Consider the following 21,019-nt stretch of genomic DNA (forward strand, 5'->3'; position numbering starts at 1 on the left):
ATGGGAATTGAAATTTAAAAAGTTTAAATTTATGAGCAGCACCTGGTTACTGATCAGATTTTCAAAAGCTATGGCCATTTACACAGGCCACCAATAACGTCAGAACATGCAGCAGTAGGAATGCCCAGAACAATCCAACAGCACATCGATCTGGGGACCTCCAGCGATAAAACCACTGTTCGTGTGAACAGGCTGTTACAGATCACACCTGTTAACAGAGCGATGTAACCCATTAAATCCCACTGGCCATATCTATTTAGTTTTGATTTTGGAAAATGAGTAAGATTTGTTTTTTTGGGGGTTTTTTTTTTTAAGAAATTGATGCTTTTATTCAGCAAGGATGCATCATTATACTGATGAAAAGTGACAGTAAAGACATAGGGGCCCTATCAGACACCTGGCGCAATGCGACGCTAGGTGCAACGCAAGTGTTTTTTGCTAGTTTCAGTCCAAAGCAGTTATCATTTTTAAGTCCAGCGTCACATTGTTTAAATAGCAAATGCACTCATGCCAATCTGTTCGCCCATGGGCGTGCTTGCTTTTTTGCACATTGTTGACGTGTTGCTATTTTGAGGCAACTGAAAACGACTGCGCCATTGACTTTAGACCAGGTTTTCAGTATTTTTTTATTATTATTTTTTTAGTTAGTAATATGTGCCTAAAGGCGGGTGCAAGTGCACCTGGCTTTTAAAGGGAATGGGAGATGATACTCTGATTGGTTTATTGCACGTTACACCCAAAACACACCCATGACTCATTAACAGACTAGGAACAACCCTTTTGGACCATGCGCCTGGCGAGCAGACCATTTTTTCTGTCGATAAAGTAGCAAAAGTGGATTCGGACAGGTCCTAAGTGTACCTGCGCCATGCACTTCAGACCATGCGCTTAGATCATTAAAATAGGGCAATTTTAAATAAATGCAGGGTTTTTTTTGTTTTGTTTTTTGTTTTTTACTTTTTGTTCATCAAAGAATTCTAAAATAATACATCACTGTTTCCACAAACATATTACGCAGCACAAACGCTTTCAACACTGATAATAAGACATGATTCTTGAGCAGCAAATCAGCATATTAGAATGATTTCTGAAGGATCATGTGAGACTGAAGACTGGAGTAATGGCATAAATAAAAGTAGTTAAAATTCAGCTTTTCCGTCACAAAAATAATTCATAATGTATTAAAATGGAAAACAGTATTGTTTCACAATACTTTTTTATTTTTTTTTTTTTTTTTTTTTTTTTTTTTGTTAATCAAATAAACACTGTGGTTATTAAAGAAAAAAATCTTATGGACCCCAAACTTTACACATTTACTTACTGAATAGTGACCTGGATTATGCAGAATCTTTTTTTTTTTTTTCACAGAATATTAAGGGCCAGATTTACTAAACTAGACAATTGGGTGTAAGAGCGCATGACATGCTTTTTTTTGGCAGTAAATAATGGCACCAATACCAGTAAATTGACTAGCACAAACCTTAGTAAATCACCTTGCATGATTAATCTAAATACTTTCATTCCATAAATTTTGCGTCTGAAAAGGAAACTGCTACAAATGCAATAAGGTCAGCCGCAAAAATAACTTTGTCCATGGATTTTCAGAGTTAATTTTTCACTGCGTGTCTTTAGTAAATCCTGACAGTAGTTTTATAAAACCAAAAGAGGGTTTGCGCTGGCGCAAGCTTTTAGTAAGATTTTGAATTCAAGATTCAGACTTTTGGACCCCGCTGTATGTTACTTCATTGTTTGCAATTTTCTATTGGATCAACTTAGTCTAACCCTGTAGTTCCCCACAGGTTCCAATTGTGACCAAGAATAAATCATATACTTTCACTAACTTCAAGCTTTTTGGTTAGAAAAGTGTGTTGCATTGGGCTATCCAAGGAGGAAAAAAATAATGTTTTTTTTTTCACATTCCTTCAGAGAACTCTTCAACTCCAAATTCAAACGTTACACTGGGCAAAATCACCCTTGCCAATCCCCAACACATCCCTCTGCAGATGAGAGTGAAGCAAGGTGAGCCACAGCCCACTGGCACTGCAGGCAAACTTGTGTTTATTTATAGGCACTTAACCCACTTTATATCGCATTTGTCAATGTCAGCCCTGTGTCCAAATCTAGCCCTCTGTCAGCACATCATTAGTAAACGCTGATCCCCACTCTACAAACACACACATACACCACCTGCATTCAACCACATGGTCGAGAGACAGCAAGAGAACAGAGGTCTATCAGCCGCCAGGAGCATGGATGGCCAGATCTTGAGTACCTGGAAGCGACAGCAATTATCGATTGTGAAAACACACTTAATTGAGTGAACTTCAAAACATATGATGGTGACTGAAGTTCAGTAAAATGGGGCCTCAATTTCAGTTTAGCATTTGTCTCTGTGACATTTTAGGCTTTTAGATCTTTGTGCTCCGATTGGTAAAAGGGACAGAAATTTGCAGTAACACCACATAGTAACTTGCGTACACAGTGACTTTTAGCCCAAGGCAACTGAATGGAAACAAAAGCAGTGGTTTAGAGAAACATTTTAAATATGTTTTGAATGCATGGTCTTAATGCAACACTCATGCGGAAAAGGTTGATTTATCTGTTGGGTACTCAAGTAGTCAAAATGGCCTCCAGCCTCTCATGCACAGACCCTCGGAAATCAGCAAACAAATCATGACCCCTCCCACTTTCTCTGTCAACGAGTCATAATTTTTGGTTTCATAATTTGGAATGTCAAGTTGCTAATGTTGTGCATTTTCATTTGCTGTAATTTGTTTCTGGTGACCAATGGTGCAATAAACATGCAACCATTTTTATTGGGTCTCCAAAAACAAAAGAGAATTAAACGGACACATCTTCACACCGAACAGCTGCAAATGATGTATAAGGGCCTCCATGGAACCAGTTTCAGTCACAAGATTAAAAGGCACCAGATGAGCCTATAAATAGGCAGAAAAAAAAAAAAAAACAATCACTCAAGAGTTAAATTTGGAGTACAGTTATCTGGATTTGAGAAGTTATCTGTCCTTGACTTGTCTTTTTCTGGCATGTGACTTTCCACACATATTGACAATACAGATCATACTATTTTAGAAAATACACACACATACATGTACAGAATTACACACATGCACATCGCTCTTGCACTCGCTTTAACACTCCTCGTTTGCGACCCGGGGCATCTCACTGATGGAGCGTCTATTTCTGCTGGGCGGTTGGCGGTTCCAGCTCGGGACCGCCGTAGTATTGGCTGCAGTTGGGGTCCCCCCTTACTTTGGGGGATGAGGGTATCTGGACACCAGTGAAGGGGTTGACGCACCAACACTCGCCCCTCTGTCCGTGGTTGGACATGTGGCACTGGAATACAAGAAAGGGAAGATGATGAGAGGGGCGGGGAATGGTGGGTGTTGGGGGCTTAATGAAGCTCTTGGGCGAGTACGGGGTGGAGGCACTGCCCCAAAACAGCCCTCCCGCCTCATTTGGCCCAGCATGTCTCATTGACCCCAACTGAGCACTCCCAAAATGAGGTCATAATTGAACTGGACATAGCTGACGCTGAGACCCAAAATAGGCAAAAAACAGATTCTCAATTTTGTCCTCCAATGGCAAAGAACAAAAACTGACAGTTACAGTAATTGCAAAAGGAACAGGATGATTACAAAACAATTAAGTGTGGTGAGGTACACTGTTTTGAGCCCTGCATGGGAACAGGGTTTGCACATCAAAACAACATACCAATTTACTTCTCCGGGACATGTCCTGGTTTAAGCTGCACCATGTCATGCCAGGACACAGAAACATTATACCATAATTGTTAAAATAATTGTTATTTCACAAAATTCTCAAGTATCAGCTCTGTCAGCAAAATGTCAACTTTGTCTCCAAGCTGTTTCTCCTAAAATTCATTTATTTGGGCTGTCAGTAGTAGATTAAAAATTGTAATCCACTAAAATACATGACATGCTGAGTAATTAATCACAGTAACTGCATACATATTGCAAATTACACATTACAAGCCAATAATATAAAATTATTGTGGCAAGAAAATTAGAGCCTAGAGTAGACAATAGACAAAACAATGGCTTATATATATATATATATATATATATATATATATATAAAGCCATTGTTTTGTCTATTGCTCTGCATACCCAAGCCATTCATGGACTCGCTAATTAATAATAACACTATAACACAAATGACCTTGTTTGAGGTGTACCATAAACCTCACATGAAAAAAAAATTGGTAATACGTATGTAATTGTCTGTCATTTATTTATTCACCAAATTTTCTTCAAATCTGCCAGTTATGGAGGATTTTGGGTAAGTGGATCCACAACAGCTTTGGTGCTGCAGTTGCTTTCTCATTGGTTTGCTGGCATATGGGGGATTTCATGCGCAGGGAAAGCTGTGAGTGGATCGCTCACCCAAACAGAAAAAAAAAGTGCTGTTGCTGCCCGATCGCAATTAAAGAAAATCATATTGTATTTGATGCAAAACTAACTAGACTAAATCAAATTAAAAAAGTCATATCTGAAACTATTTTCAAAGTATTTCATTTTCTCCATTAGAAAAACACGTATAAACTGTTAAAGACAGACCTCTACTGTAAATAGACCTACTGTAACTATCCGAGGTTGTTAATCAATAGTCTATGCGTTTGTTAAAGTCATCAATTTGTAGGGCTGGGACAATAAATCAATGCATCACTTGATTCTGAGATTTTCCAAATGCATCGTGATTTTCTCTTGATTCGATACTGAGCTCAGTTTTTAACAGCAGGTGGCGCTCTAGGCTAGTTTTTAACCGCACGCTCAAATGCTCACAAAGAAGAGCACTGAAGAGTGCTCGTGTTAAGCTGAGTCTGAGAATGTACTTGCACCTCAGAATGCTTTTATGACACAAGATTAATGTAAACAGCCCATTGCAATTCACTTCAACCTTTTCAAACTTTATAAATTATTATTTTATAAAAGGTTCAAGTAATGTAAGGAATTGGAAGCAAGCAAAGTATGGCTGTTTCTAAAGCACGCAGTGCCATCTGCTGTTAAAAACTAAAAAAAAAGCTCAGAATCAACTCAAGAGACAAATCGCAATACATTCGGAAAATCTCGGAATCGATCCAGAATCATTTCTGATTTATTGTCCCAGCCAATTTGCATTATTTCCACTTATTTTTTAAAGAATACCTATTATTTATACTTCTATTTATTATAATTATATTTTACTTACATTTTATTTATAATGGGCTACTAATATTTATTATATTATTATATTAAAATGTTTAAATCTTAATTTTAAAAATACTTCTGACATACATTTAAATTGACACCTGTCATGGTTTTACTATGTTGTCTATGATTTCTATCTTAGTCTTTAAGCCGATGTGTTGTACCGTTTAAAGGTGAAGTGTGTGGTTTCTGTGACACACTAGTGACACCTAGCGGAATTACAAAAATACAGCATATTTTGCAAACACCCCTTTCGCACGTTATGCAACCCTTATTATACACCCATTTAACATATCTGCACCGGGCACATTTTTTTATATGACCCAGCATATTTATTTTATTTTATTTTATTTTATTTATTTATTTATTTTTTTTATATAAAATGTATGTAGCTAGGAAAGACCAGATCATTTGTAGATCAGTTCATATTGAGATTTCATTCAGACTTTTAATAGCAAACAGACATCTTGGCAAATTTGAGCACATTTTGAAACATTGTTGAGACTTCTTTTGAAAATGAATGGATATGTGTGACATTTTTCCTCAGACTTCAGAACCAAAAGGCTGTTAGAAATCTGTAAAAAACAAAACAAAAAACCCTTCAAAAGTATCCATCCATTTGTTACCCATTTCATCTAATCAGTGTGTAAGAGATGTGTAAGAGAGGCCACAGATATATAAAAGAGATTACAAAAGAGATCTCATTTGTGATTGTCTTTCCTCTGAGAACGTCACTAAAAAGAAGGGCAAATCACCCCACAGACAGGTTAGTCATTCAGCAAAATTTTCATTAGCTTGTAACTCTCAGCTCAGATACGGTTGCCTTGGCTTTGATAAAACAGCCTTCTGTAGAGAATGTGGGAATGTTTTATACACAGTTTCTCTTTGGCTCCATCTTTGTGTCATTATTGAACCTTCCATGTGGAATTGGGTAATAAAACAGCAGGCTGCTGCAGATTGAAAGGTTGTGCAATGTCTCATATTCCTATTGCCCTGCAGTGAAATTAACACCCATCGCCATCCAAATGCGGGTCGTTTTTGTGCTAATCTACTAGCCAATGTTGCAGGTGAACTACTAAACATTTTAAACAAGAGGACTTCATAAGCTATTTTAAATTTCACTTACATAGTAACTTATTTTTCAATTGAAAAATCAAAATGGCAGGTAAAATTGGGGATTAGCAAGCTAGCACATAAGGGATGTCTTTGAAAGATTGAGGTAAGTGCTGATCGTTTCACCTGCTTAAGATTGTACTGTCCTGTCTTGTCACAGTTGGGAAACTTCAGGTCATACAGATTTTCCAGAGGTCCCTTGTTGTCATGGAACGTCATTTGGGAGATGTTCTCTAACACTTTATCCAGCTCCTGCTGACACTGGCTCTGTAAGACAACACAGACATACAAACATATATTTGAGTATTTCTTCAACTTTTAAAACAGCCTAAAACCCTTTTTTACACACACACACACACACACACACACACACACTTAATTTTTAATTAAATCTCAAAATCATACAGCCACTGCTGGAAAGGGTTCAAATATGCAAAAATGCTTGAAAACTGATGAATCTGCAGGACCTGGAGGATTTTTCTGAAGAACAGAGCTCAGTTTAACTACTCAGGACAAACAAGAGACTCATGAACAACCATCACAAAACATAAAAACAGTCGTGGAGCATCAGGTAACCACACACAGTATTGAGAATCAATGTTTCACATACTTATGAATGGGGTTATTTTAATAAATTCAGCTATTGTTTTGTCTTTTGAACTAAATGCAAACATCTTTTATGTAAAATATCTTACTCAGGACAGTACTAAACAAAAAATAACATGCTTTCTTTTATTTTCTCTCTTATTTTATTAAAATAATTCTCATTTTTACAGATTCTGCAAGGGGTTCACATACTTTTTCATGCCACTGTATGTGATGAATGCATGAGAAAATGTGGTAAAAGACTGACCTTTATATTAAAAAAGTTAGTTTTAATAAAAATCCTCGAAGAAACACTCATATAAGAAGGCGAGTGAGATAAACAGCAAGCCAGCGGCTTCATGAAACATTTATGTGGCTGATATTAATCTCGTACTTGAGCTAATTTTCTGGCTTGGTTCTACCTCCCCACCTCTCCGCAAGGACAGGCATCGGCATCAAAGACCATTCCTGTCTCCCGTTCCTTCTCTTTTTCCCTATATCTCTCATGATGGCTGCTCCCTGCTTGGCCCGGGATAAGAGGGCACTGGGGGAAGAGGGCCTGCCAGGGATCTTATCCGTACCGTGTGGATGAAAAGTGCTCCATCACAAAGCAGTGAACAGTCCCCTGCTGTCATCGGACATGCCGTCACCCTGACATTCTCCTTGAATGTCTGCTTTTCATTGGGATATGTGATGGTTACACTACTGATTTATGACCCCCACAGAAAAGTTGTTTATTCAGTTTGGCTTTTATTACCCTACCATTATCACTGGTTTGAATTTTTATTGCCTTGGCTGCTTCTTTTTATTGCATCTACCTTATTTTAGTACTTTCCAAAATCCATTTGCTTTATCAACATATCATTTAGCCGTTTTTATTGTAGTTACTATATAGCTTTCAGATCAGCAGAACCAGTGTGCTTCATAGTACAGCTATTGTTGTCTCTGATGTTGTTTGTTGATGGTCACATGTATTGTATTTTTTTTCTGAACTATTTCTTGCCCAACAGAATATGCTCAATGAGGAGGAAAATAATGGATATAAGACCGTTTTCATCAATGCACTTACAGGGATAGTTCACCCAAAAAGGAACTCACCTTCAAGTTTCAAACCTCTATTAGTTTCTTTCTACTGTTGAACACTAGGGGTGTGACGAGATCTTGTGCCACGAGATCTCGCGAGAATAAAATGTGACAAGATTTCTTGTCGAGGTGAAAAGCTGTCTCACGAAATTGCCATGATGGAGTGTGAGGGTGAAATTAGGATAGAATATGCCACCGCTACGTTTACATTACGCGTCCACTGTCATTTAACTTTTTATAGAATAAAAACCATTTAATTCAGTTGGATAATGGTTGCTTCAGTCCCATCCAGCTCATCCAACATGAGCTGAAGCACTGTATGTAGTGCAGCAGGAATCAGAGTTCACCGATCACATGACGAGAGTAAATGACTAGATGACTGACGGCAGACGATTCGTTGAACAACCGAGCCTAAGCGTCTGACAAACGTCATGTATTGTAGAATTTGTGCGCAGCACCGCCACTCCCTATTCACAGGGTACGCGTGATCGCAAAAGCGAAAGTAAAACAAAAAAAATATTCTTCAAAATATTTTCTTTTGTGTTCAACAGAAGAACAGAAACTCTTACAGATTTGGAAAAACTTGAGGGTGAGTAAATAGTGATATAATTTTTATTTTTGGGTGAACTATCTACGGTGGCCCAGTAGTGCACAACACAACGGAATAAAGCCACAACACAACGAAATAAAGCCACAACACAACGAAATAAAGCCACAACACAACGAAATAAAACCACAACACAACGAAATAAAGCCACAACACAATGAAATAAAGCCACAACACAACGAAATAAAGCCACAACACAACTAAATAAAGCCACAACACAACTAAATAAAAGCCACAACACAACTAAATAAAAGCCACAACACAACTAAATAAAAGCCAAAACACAACAGAATAAAGCCACAACACAACACAAATACTCCCGACCACTAAGGGGCTCTCAGAGCTCGGTATTGTTATTATTCCTTGCCAATGTTTTATAGAGTCGGTAGTGATATGAATACCATGATTAGTTTCAACAGTATGTGACCCCTGTATATCGACATTAAATATTAATTCAAAATCACTTGAGTGCACAATAGCTTCATATTTATACCTGTGAATGATTTGACGTGCTACCACGGCGAATGATGAAGGGAACGTCTGCCAATTCCACCAAGTGGTTAAAACGTATAATTGGTATTCATTAAAATTACTTTTAACATTTAAAAACAGACATGTTCAAATTACAAAGCTACAAAGTGGAATTTGAACATGTCTGTTTTTAAATGTTAAACAAAGTCATTGTAATGAATATAGGGCTGGGCGATGTATCGAATGCTTTTGTCACGCGCATTTTGTCAGTAAAGCCGGTTCCCTGATTGCCGCTAAATCGCCATCAACTGCTTTCAAATGAAGCGGCATTTAATAGACAGAGCCGTAGTTCACTGATAAGCCACGCAATATTGCGTTCAATATCGTCGGCGATTCATATCGATATTGAGCGCGATATTGCGTGGCTTATCAGTGAACTACGGCTCTGTCTATTAAATGCCGCTTCATTTGAAAGCAGGTGATGGCGATTTAGCAGCAATCAGGGAACCGGCTTTACTGACGAAATGCACGTGACAAAAGCATTCGATATATCGCCCAGCCCTAAATGAATACAAATTATACGTTTTAACCAGTTGGTGGAATTGGCAGACGTTCCCTTCATCATTCGCCGTGGTAGCACATCAAATCATTCACAGGTATAAATATGACGCTATTGTGCACTCAAGTGATTTTGAATTAATATTTCATGTCGATATACAACGTTTACATACTTAAAACTAATCATGGTATTGATATCTTTGTAAGTCTGTCGACTTTATAGAACATTGGCAAGGAATACTAATATTAACAAGCTCTGAGAGCCCCCTAGTGGTCGGGAGCATTTCCGTTGTGTTGTGGCTTTATTCCATTGTGTTGTGGCTTTTATTTAATTGTGTTGTGGCTTTATTTCATTGTGTTGTGGCTTTATTTCGTTGTGTTGTGGCTTTATTTCGTTGTGTTGTGGCTTTATTCCGTTGTGTTGTGGCTTTATTCCGTTGTGTTGTGGCTTTATTTCGTTGTGTTGTGGCTTTATTCCGTTGTGTTGTGGCTTTATTTCGTTGTGTTGTGGCTTTATTACAATTGTGTTGTGGCTTTATTCCGTTGTGTTGTGGCTTTATTCCGTTGTGTTGTGGCTTTATTCCATTGTTTATGTTATGTTACTTATGTTTGCTTTTTGTAATTTCGTTGTGTTGTGCACTACTGGGCAACCATAACTATCCCTTTAAGGAATCCTTTAAAAATGGTGAGGATATGCTAATAAGACAATGTAAAGCAGACAGGTTTGATCTAAATAAGTTGTCATACAAAACAAGACCTACATTTGAGTTACTACAAAAACTACCAGACCTGCCGTTTACTGCACCATGTTTTACTTTATTAAAAAAAAAAGAAAAAGAAAAAGAAAAACGACCTGCCAACTAAAGTAAATTAGCAAGACAATTTGTCTATTGGCTCAGAACAGTAGATGATGCCTGATAGAGATGCTGATTGGGGTGAGGTCCTGTTGCAGTGGTCACTTGGCTAACGATTTAAGGGTCCAGGTAAAACATGGTACAATTCCAAGAAAAGTTAATTAACTCTGTGGATTTGTGTGATGGCCAAATTCGACAAGCACTGGCCCATTACTTGTTTCAGCAGAGACGGCAGGCGTTTGTTCTGTCTTGGCAATCCGATTGTGACTGCATGCTATCATCGGGCAGTGTTTTAGACATCAGAAATCACTGGTTAATTAGGTAACTAAGGAAATTATCATGTGTTTTTACCTAAAAACATAGCAAAAGTGGCAGCATACAAAAGAGTCTTAATACGAAAAACACTCGAAAAACACAGCTTACAGCTGTTTTTGCACAGTTCCAATCATGAAAATAACATACTGGAGCAATAAATTATACATTGACAAACAACCTCAGACCACAGAATTATAGCGACATCAAATATAGAGGGTTGTACAAAGGACATACCGTAAATCTGAACCCCAGAAAACTGTGTTAGGATAATTAATGTTTAGCTGATACAGAAAAGAGCTTATCTATGTCAGAGTGAGAGAGAGTGGGGGTATGTGTGTGTGTGTTGTGTGAGCCCACACTGTTGTGTATGTGGTGTGTTAGTTTGATAACCAGAAGAGGGCACTGCCGTACTGAACACAATGACATTCAAGGTGAATACAGGTCTTTATTTCAATAGGGTTTATCATTCTCTGTGTTAATCTAAAGACTCGCTTTAGTGTTCACCAGTACTCAAGAGTGCTGTGAGTACTTCACAGAGGGACACTCACCAGTTTGGGGATAAGCGTTTTGGGATCATCCAGGGTGCTGTACATCCTGTTCTTCTTACTGTTGTGATGCTGCTTCACAGCCATTTCCTTGTAGTGCTGGTAGGTGTTTTCTTTGCCGGTCTTCTTCATCGGAGGGGAGCGCGTGCCATTTACTTCTGCTGATGGAGAGAAGAGTAGGTTACAGGATTTGGAAAAAATTCTGAATTTAATCATTTTCTCTCTTTCAGTGAATGAAGGGATATATATCAGTGGCGTGCAAGTGGTGTTCTGAAATGAGGCAAAGTCCTCACAATTTTTTTGGTGACGCTATTTTACAGTATCATTGTCACATATGTTACATGTAGTTAATGTACATTATGCATAATCACATGCAACTAACCCTAAACCAAAACAAACCCCAATTCTAACCCTATAGTAAGTACATGTAGTTACTTAAAGGTGCCCTAGAACCAGTTTTTACAAGATGTAATATAAGTCTAAGGTGTCCCCTGAATGTGTCTGTGAAGTTTCAGCTCAAAATACCCCATATATTTTTTTTTTTATTAATTATTTTAACTGCCTATTTCGGGGCATCATTAACTATGCACCAATTCAGGCTGCGGCCCCTTTAAAACGCGCACTTCCTGCCACCCGAGTTCTCGACTATAATACAGTGCATTTACAAAGTTCACACAACTAATATAACCCACAAATCTTTACAAGATCTTTACAAGATGTTTGTCATGCATGCTGCATGCATGCGTCAGATCATGTGAGTACAGTATTTATTTTGATGTTTACATTTGATTCTGAATTAGTTTGATAGTGCTCCGTGGCTAAAGCTAACATTACACACTGTTGGAGAGATTTATAAAGAATGAAGTTGTGTTTATGAATTATACAGACTGCAAGTGTTTAAAAATAAAAATAGCGATGGCTCTCTTGTCTCCGTGAATACAGTAAGAAACGATGGTAACTTTAACCACATTTAACAGTACATTAGCAACATGCCAACGAAACATTTAGAAAGACAATTATCAAATATCACTAAAAATATCATGTAATCATGGATCATATCAGTTATTATCGTTCCATCTGCCATTTTTCGCTATTGTTCTTGCTTGCTTACCTAGACTGATGATTCAGCTGTGCACATCCAGACGTTAATACTGGCTGCCCTTGTGTAATGCCTTGAACATGGACTGGCATATGCAAATTTGGGGGCGTACATATTAATGATCCCGACTTTTACATAACAGTTGATGTTATGTTGAGATTCGCCTGTTTTTCGGAGGTCTTTTAAACAAATGAGATTTGCATAAGAAATAGGAAGCAATGGAGTTTGAAACTCAATGTATGTCATTTCCATGTACTGAACTCTTGTTAGTCAACTATGCCAAGGTAAATTCAATTTTTGACTCTAGGGCACCTTTAATATTACTCAGTACTTGTTTTTGTATAATTACAGTGTAACAAAGACACCTTAAAATAAAGTGTAACCGTTTTTTTATTATTATTATTCATTTAATTAAATGTAAATTCATGTCCCAGTTATACCTACACTCAATGTTGTAACATTTTAAACATGGTTACACATTACGTTACATTAAAAAATGCAATTTTATTTTGTATTTACAGTAAACAGTGTAATTAATGTTCTATTTATTTACGAGAGGTGGGATTTAATCGCACAAACCAATTGTATCCCATTATAACCAATCATATCCAATTATTGCGCAATGGAGGCATCAATTCCTCTCATGTGACTTTCCTCTATTCATTCTCCATTCCTCCCCACCAAACCCACGGCATGCTTTAGGGGGTCTGTTTAAAGTCAATGGGCTCAGGGGAGGCAAGAGAGACATGGATTTCCCACTGTAACTAATATTTGTGCTTTTTTTTTTTTTGTAATATGGATTATATATCCTGTAGGAATATATATACACTGTATGACTTTTAAAGTACATATGTAATTGACAATGAAAAGTGAAATTCAGAATAAAAATTCAGAAATGCATTAGCTTTTTAAAATGCATTTTCAATTGCATTCTGAACGCTAGATGTTGCTTAACAAATTAGCATATTATATATAGAAATTTGTATTATTGCTCTCAGGTCAAAGACTGCAAGCAATCTTTTTTGTCAATGAAAACAAACCCGGAATCAGTGTTCTGGCAGTGCATCAAAGCACTGGAAGAGAAAGAAAGTTAAAGGCTGGGATTAATGACAGCTCTTGATTCAGATAGGCTCAGAGGCCTGTGAAGAGATACGTGCCTTTTAAGTCAAACCATGCCTGGCAAATCACAAGTGAACTACTAATAACAAAAAAGAGACTTTTATCCTTATTTAAAAAGATAGTTTACCCAAAAATGACTTTCATTGTATGGAAAAAATACATTTTCAGAATATCTTCTTTTGTGTTGCACAGAAAAAAGAAAACCATGCAGATTTGGAATGGCATGTCAAGTCAAGTCACCTTTATTTATATTGTGCTTTTTACAATGCAGATTGTGTCAAAGCAGCTTTACAGTGATAATTGGTACATAATTTTGGTACATAATTTTTGACACTTTTCTCTTAAAGAATAGTGTCAATGCATGTGGGTGGGTGAATGATTTTGAGCCTTCAGCGTTCTGCAAAACAAAACAAAAAATAGTATATAGGTTTGAAACGAAAGAGGGTAAATAATGAAAGAACTTGGCATTTTGACCCCAGTTTAACATTTTGATTTGGGGGGGTGGGGGGTGGGGGGGGGGGGGGTGATGGTGGGTATCAAAACACATGTGACTGCTGAACAAACCTCTGTATTTGATCTGGAAAGTACTGTACCAACAGATATGTACTTTTGGACTTTGTGTCAGGCACGTAGGTTACATGTACCTCTTGGTAACATCACTTGCACAGAGCGGGCCATTTGGACTCTAGCTAGCCCTTTGAAACTCTCGCCTGCATTCAGATCTGTTCTGTGTCTGGCCCATCAACATTAAAAAGCAGAACCTCAGGCTCAGGCCACAAGCCCAGAGCTTTTCGCATGATGTCAGTGTAGGGTGAGTATGAAGACTAGAGATCTGAAGGAGGGTGATCGCTCTGAGCATTGTCCAGCACCAAATACTGTGGTCTAAGTTTCAAGCCCAACTGTGAGGAACAGACCTAAGAATAGTATCTGAAACAGCAGGCGACTTTGCCAGAGTTTGCCTCATTGAAGACATTATTGGCGGGCGTGCTTCAGCAGACACCTGCCATTACATATCCTCGGAAGCATCCCTGTTCCACACTCTCATCCCTGGGCCTACACCAGCAACACTTCCCACTCACAGTTCCTCTCTCTTTCCAAAGGCTTAGTGTGTGGGCTGTGCGGTTGGGGAGTGGACAGGAACTCTTTTCAGGGCTTGGGCCGGTTCTCTCTCACTTCTCCCAAGGAAGCATGACATGCTGTTGAAAAGTCAAGTGCCACTTGTGAATTTACATACTGACTCTATTCCAAAACATAGTGAGCGGTCTATGTAGGGAGCATTTTGAGGCATCATAGACATACTTCCTGCACCTGTTCCAACAAGAAGATTTGCATCAATTTTCAAAAATACAGGCAATCCCATAATGTATCAGCTCAGTGGGGGAAAAACACATCTAATTATGGTGGACAAAGCAAAATGCAAAACAACAAACGCATTTGATTCAATACCAAAAAAAGATGGTCCAATATTAAATGTATTATTTAGTATTAATAACAAAGATTTTACCCTTTAAACAGGAGCTAAAAAATAAAAACTCCCCTTGACATAAAATCAATGAGAAAATCTCTCCTGCAGTGTTGGTTCAGTTTACTTGGAAACATTAAGACATTTTAATGCTAAAAAATTAGTCATATTTATAACTTTGAAGTACTTTACAACATCAGCAGAGTCATATCCTAACATTATTTCAAAAAGACTTTCACTTGACTCAAAATGTTTCAAAACCTAGAATCTGAACTTTGCAATGTATACAGGCAATCTGACCAACTCTTAACTAGTACTTAAAGGTAGGGTAGGACATTTTTTTTAATAAACACTTTCTGTTATACTGGTTGAAAACTCTCTTCACAACCTGATAGCAATCAATAATAGAAGTGGTCTAAATATTTTATATATATATATATATATATATATATATATATATATATATATATATATATATATATATATATATATATATATATTTATTATATTATATTATATTATATTATATTATATTATATTATATTATATTATATTATATTATATTATATTATATTATATTATATTATTAGGGCTGCGCGATATGTATCATTTTAGCATCGAAATCGTAAAGTGCGCATCCACAATAGTCACATTGCAGGATATGCGATGTCTAGTACATGGATCGTTAGTCCGTACAGGCCAGAAACCACGGTTCAAAATGCAGATGATTCTCAGATTAATTGCAAAGTTTGACCATCATACAATGAAAGTTTTTCATTTGAACGGGTTTTAGGTCATGTCAGTTTAAAGATTCAAGAGATTTTAAACCATTTGAATGCACAAAGACACAGAAAAGAACTCATTTCTGAATGTGCAGCTGTTTTAAGAATGCACACACACAAACACACACAGCTGCGCAGACGCACATAAACACAGAATGCCATTCTCTTCCGTGTCTATTTGTGCCTGAACGGACACATACATGCAAAAAAAAAATTCAAAATGCACGTAAAAGATCGACTATCCTCGTAAACACAATTGATTATGGCTTAGTTAAACGAAACAACTGAGAAAGAAAACCGGCTGTGTATCCGTATTATTAGTAACAGTATTATGTATCTGCGCCGCGTATTCGTTCTTAAAGCAACAGAATCCCCTGCTGCTTTCTGCATCATGAATGTTAATCAAACAACAAAAGACAAAGAGAAAAAACACTTTTGTAGTTTTAACACAGATTAAATGTGTTTAATTTATACAGTGAGACTATGCAGTGTTATTTTACATTTGATTATTCAATTTCTGTACCTGAATACTGTTATATACTGAAAATATAAAGCAGTATTTATTTAATTTGTATCTTTGTTCTATTATATTTATCTATGCTTGTATTTTGTTCATTATTTTTCTATGCTCACCAACAAAATCCCCCCAATCATCCTAGAATGATTAATTATTTCCAAATTCAAGTCATCTTTTTTCATTTCGCAATATATATCGCAGAAAAACAAAATATTGCAATAAATTATATTATATTATATATATATATATATATATATATATATATATATATATATATATATATATATATATATATATATATATATATATATATATATATATTTCTTCTTTGGAAGTCTCAGGACCAAAAAAAAATGTCCAATTATTGTATTCAAATTGCAAGTTTGGCACCCAAGACGTTCTACCCAGAGCTGTTCATATCTCCAGACTCTGATTTTTATGTTTCTATGTCAACACTATCAACACTGAAATGAATCTGCAGCAGTACAAATAAGAGCTCTGTAAGTTTATGTTCATTATTATTGAAATGGTATGTGCTTTGAGACATGAGGTTGTTTAATGCTGTCTCTCGTGATGCTTTGTACGAGGTGTGGCTTTGGAGATGCTCTGAAGGGTGGGATCTTAAGCTTTCAAAGCTAGCTTGCTATTGCTAGCATCTCTGAAATTGCCTACCCTACCTTGCATACCTCTGACAAGTTAGACCATGTTATTTTATATAAACTGTGACCATTATAATCATGACAGAAATCAGTAAAAACATCATACAGATAGAATACCCATTACATATATCATCTAGTAGAGCATAAAAAACATGTTTCACTCACAATCTATAGCAAGTATCTGTATATGATGCACATGTCCTGTAGGATGCATTCAAAAACAGCAAAACGGAACACAACATGTTTCATGATGCAGTTTTTTTTTTATTTAAATTATTAGTACTTTCATGATAGTAACTATTACAGAAAAAGTGGAAAAACCCTCGAGGTCAGTTCTGCTCTGGTTGCATGCTACCACACATAATCAAACACTAAATCTTCTCTTTCACCGCTGATTTGGTTTAATCTATGCATACTTCTTTAATGAGCTTTAAAAACAGGCTCTCTCCAGGATTTATGAAAATGCACATGTCTGACGGCAGGATTATAACTGGTTGTATTGGTTTACAATACACAGTCTACTGATATATACAAACATGCACTCTGTGACACGCAACATGAACCTCTTGTAACCAGTAAACTATGGTCAGTTTGTGAATGAACTGAGGCCCACTGCATGCTGGGAAAACAACCCAAAGACACTGACATTGATTGAAACCTGTTCGGAGTTTACCCATCTGGTTAAACATTTACAGAAAACGCTCCTTCAACCCACATGGCTATGAAGAGGGAGCCGAGCAGCCATGTTGCTTTTCCAAACAGGCTGCAGTGAGCATGCTGACTCTCAGAATGTGTCAGTATGAAAAAGTAATGCAAGAAAAACATAAGCAGCTGTGATGCCTAAGAGACCTGCTTGTATTTGGCGCTTTTTCTTACTTACATAACCATGTGGCCTTTTGTAAAGGTTGTAACTTCAAGGACTCGCTGTACCATGGCGGCACAAAATAACAGTGTAGAATGTAATTTAATTTCCGTTCTTTTGTGGAACTACACGACTCACAGGAAAGCTATGCCAGTGTCCGGCAAAACAGGACCAGGTGTGGGAGAGTTTTGCAAAAACTAATTGTTGGTTTTGGTGGGGGCAGCATGGCTTCCTTTGGGAATTTGATACAGCTTTTATTTGGCCTGGAACATCATATGATTATTAACAGAGTTTAAAAAAACTGGTCCTCAAAATGACCAGAGGCTGCATGAACAGCTCCCTCTGATTCTCGAATGACTTTGAAGAGAATGACTAAGAGAATGAAGTTTTTGGATAAAAGTAGTCTAAAACACATACTGTTCTGGGTGCTTCACACTAGAGCTTTAAACAGAATAGTGTTGTTGTTATTGTTAAAGGGTTAGTTCACCCAAAAATGACATTTCTGCCATTAAGTACTCATCCTTATGTCATTCCAAACCCGTAAGACCTTCGTTTATCTTCGGAACACAAATTAAGATATTTTTGATGAAATCCAAAAGTTTTTTTTTAACCCCTATAGAAAACAACATAATTACCATCATTCAAGGTCCAGAAAAGAAGTAAAGACATCATTAAAATAGTCAACGTGACTACAGTGGTTCAGCCGTAATGTTATGAAATGACAAGAATACTTTTTGAGCACAGAAACAAAAAAATAACGACTTTATTCAACAAATTCGTTGTTTACGTTCAGTGCTTCAAGGTTCTACATCAGAACGCCGGCACTGTTTTTTTTTTGTTTTTGCACACAAAAATTATTCTTGTCGCTTCATAACATTAAGGTCGAACCACTGTAGTCAAGTTGACTGTTTTAACGATGTCTTTACTACTTTTCTGGACCTTGAATGGTGGTCATTACCAGGGGTGCACATAAGTGGTACGCAGGTATGCATGCACGGTAAAAATAAATGATGCGCACCAGAAAACATGGAGTGAATCGCTTTGGAGTACCAACATTTTTGAGGACTGGTTCACAGGGACACGTTTACTTACTGGAGTAGGATTTTTCTCCATCTCTGGTAAGATAGTAATCATGATGATAAGTGTGTTCTTTAATTATTAGGTGTGCAACAGACCGCAGTTAATCCGTGATCTGTACGGATAAAGTCCAACGGTTCGGCATGCATGTGATTTGCGGATTAACTGCTAAATTTAACCATCATAGAGTGAAAGTTTATCATTTATCGTTTTGTCTCGCCAATTAACACATTTAAGCAATTTTAGAAGCGGAAGAAGAGGCGAAAATTGGAACTTGCAAGCTGCTATCTGTACACACAGCCTCACACCCCCGAAACGCGCACACAGAGAGAGAGAGAGAGACAGTCAGACAGCGAACACAAAATTAATTTCTCTTCCACATTTACTTGCGCTTTAACGGACACATACACACAAAATGATGTCAAAATACCTGTCTCGGCAAGTATTCTCTTGGTTATGTCAAGAGTGAACAGAAAGAAACCGGATGTGTGTCAGTTATTCTGTCCATGCTTTCCTTCTTAAAGTGACAACAGCCTAATATTCTTGCTGTTGTCTGTCATTAATGTTAGTCCAAAAAAAAAAAAAAAAATCATTATCATCATCTACCATGTTCAAGAGAAAAGAAGATAGTGAGGAGAGCAGTCAGGAGGAAAGTGATGAGGACAGCTTTTAGGATAAGTGTGTCGCGTAAACTGTGAGTACCAAGCAACATCTCCAGGCAGTGTTGGCGCTATGGTGGGGCATTCGAGGGCCGTGCCCCCCCTAGCGGTCATTGATGCCCCTCCTACCACAGGCCATGGCGTGGCCCCCCCAAAAATAACTTTTAGTTATTCTTTTAATATTAAATGTACAAATTGTAACTTAAATGAAATAAAATGAAATCAACGGGGAAAACATTAATTTTGGTTGTTCATGACATGTTACTAGGCTTGGTCATCACAGGTCAATGCTTATTGGTCGCTGAGTAAACTTGTTACATTTGATTTTCAGCGCGCTGCGCGCATAATCCATTTCAGTTTGTCCGTCTTTATCATAGACATTTAGCGTTGAATGTTGACCTAATTATAGACAAAAAATGGATTTACGAAAACACTCGTCGCCTGCAACTCTTCTGAGGGTAAGTCGTTTGTTCATTTCACTTATTAAAGCCAGCTCGGCTTTGATAAGGCCTACTAATCAGTAGAATTGTGTATGTGTTTTATACTTGGCTGCCTGTAAGTCTTACAGGTAAGATATGAGCCCGATCACATGACAATGCATATAAATAGTACGAGATTGCAATCTCGTAGAATTTGGCGTGCTTATGGTACGCAGTTTTTCGCTTGCATATGGTACGCACTTTATGGCAATTTATTTATAGGCCTATATATATTCTACGAGATTACACACTCGTACTATTGATACGCATTCTCATGTGATCATGTTGGCTTATGTCATTTCTGCCTGGTGTGTGGCTTGTCCAATTGGCTACTTGCTGCCCGAATGCGTGCCTCGTTATGTCAGCGGTCCTGTCCTGTTACTTATATGTTGTAAAGGGGTGTTTTTGATGGAGGCTATGTTGTCTAGTGTTTATAACCAGTGGTAGGCCTACATAATGGTTTTCTGGAAGTGCATAAACTGTTGAGAGGTGGACGAACTATTTCTGACATGTCAGAGATGGGTTAACTGCATTTATTTGCATATAGCCTCCACGACAGCCCTACGCTGTGTGTGACTGAGCTGAATTTCGAGCAGAGAGAGGGCATAACTTTATGCATTTTCTGCCTTTTAATGTGACTCCACTCCAAACGCTGTCTTCATTTTGTTTATTAAACGCAAAGTTTTTAATTTCAAAAGCATTTCTAAATTCAGTTCATATTTCCAACAAACAAAATTTCAAGCCAAAAATAACGAAATGATTAAAAAAATATTGCAAAAGTTTTGCGCAAATGTGTAATGGAAACGCGGCTACATGATATAGAAATTAACAACAACAAGAATAAACGAAACTCACAAATAATAATAATAATAATAATAATAATAATAATAATAAAACGTGTTTCTCTTATTTATTGCATTTCTGCTGTGTTGGACTGTGATG

The 21,019-nt window shown here is 37.2% G+C and overlaps 1 protein-coding gene across 2 annotated transcripts in view; it reads right to left on the bottom strand.

Moving 5' to 3' along the window:
* Window positions 1–565: 565 nt before the first annotated feature.
* Window positions 566–21,019, bottom strand: part of igfbp2b (insulin-like growth factor binding protein 2b) — a 34,846-nt gene continuing 14,392 nt past the window's right edge. Inside the window, exons 2-4 of one of the 2 annotated variants that reach the window (XM_067410337.1) lie at window positions 11,366–11,520; window positions 6,471–6,611; window positions 566–3,357 (exon numbers count right to left, since the gene is read on the bottom strand). In XM_067410337.1, coding sequence (XP_067266438.1) covers window positions 3,199–3,357; window positions 6,471–6,611; window positions 11,366–11,520 — 455 coding nt within the window. In that variant the 3' untranslated portion in view covers window positions 566–3,198. Of the gene's footprint in view, window positions 3,358–6,470; window positions 6,612–11,365; window positions 11,524–21,019 lie in introns of both variants that reach the window. The other variant, XM_067410335.1, reaches the window with a different exon arrangement.

Source organism: Chanodichthys erythropterus, chromosome 14 (genome assembly GCF_024489055.1).
Source record: "Chanodichthys erythropterus isolate Z2021 chromosome 14, ASM2448905v1, whole genome shotgun sequence".
NCBI classification, from domain to species: domain Eukaryota; kingdom Metazoa; phylum Chordata; class Actinopteri; order Cypriniformes; family Xenocyprididae; genus Chanodichthys; species Chanodichthys erythropterus.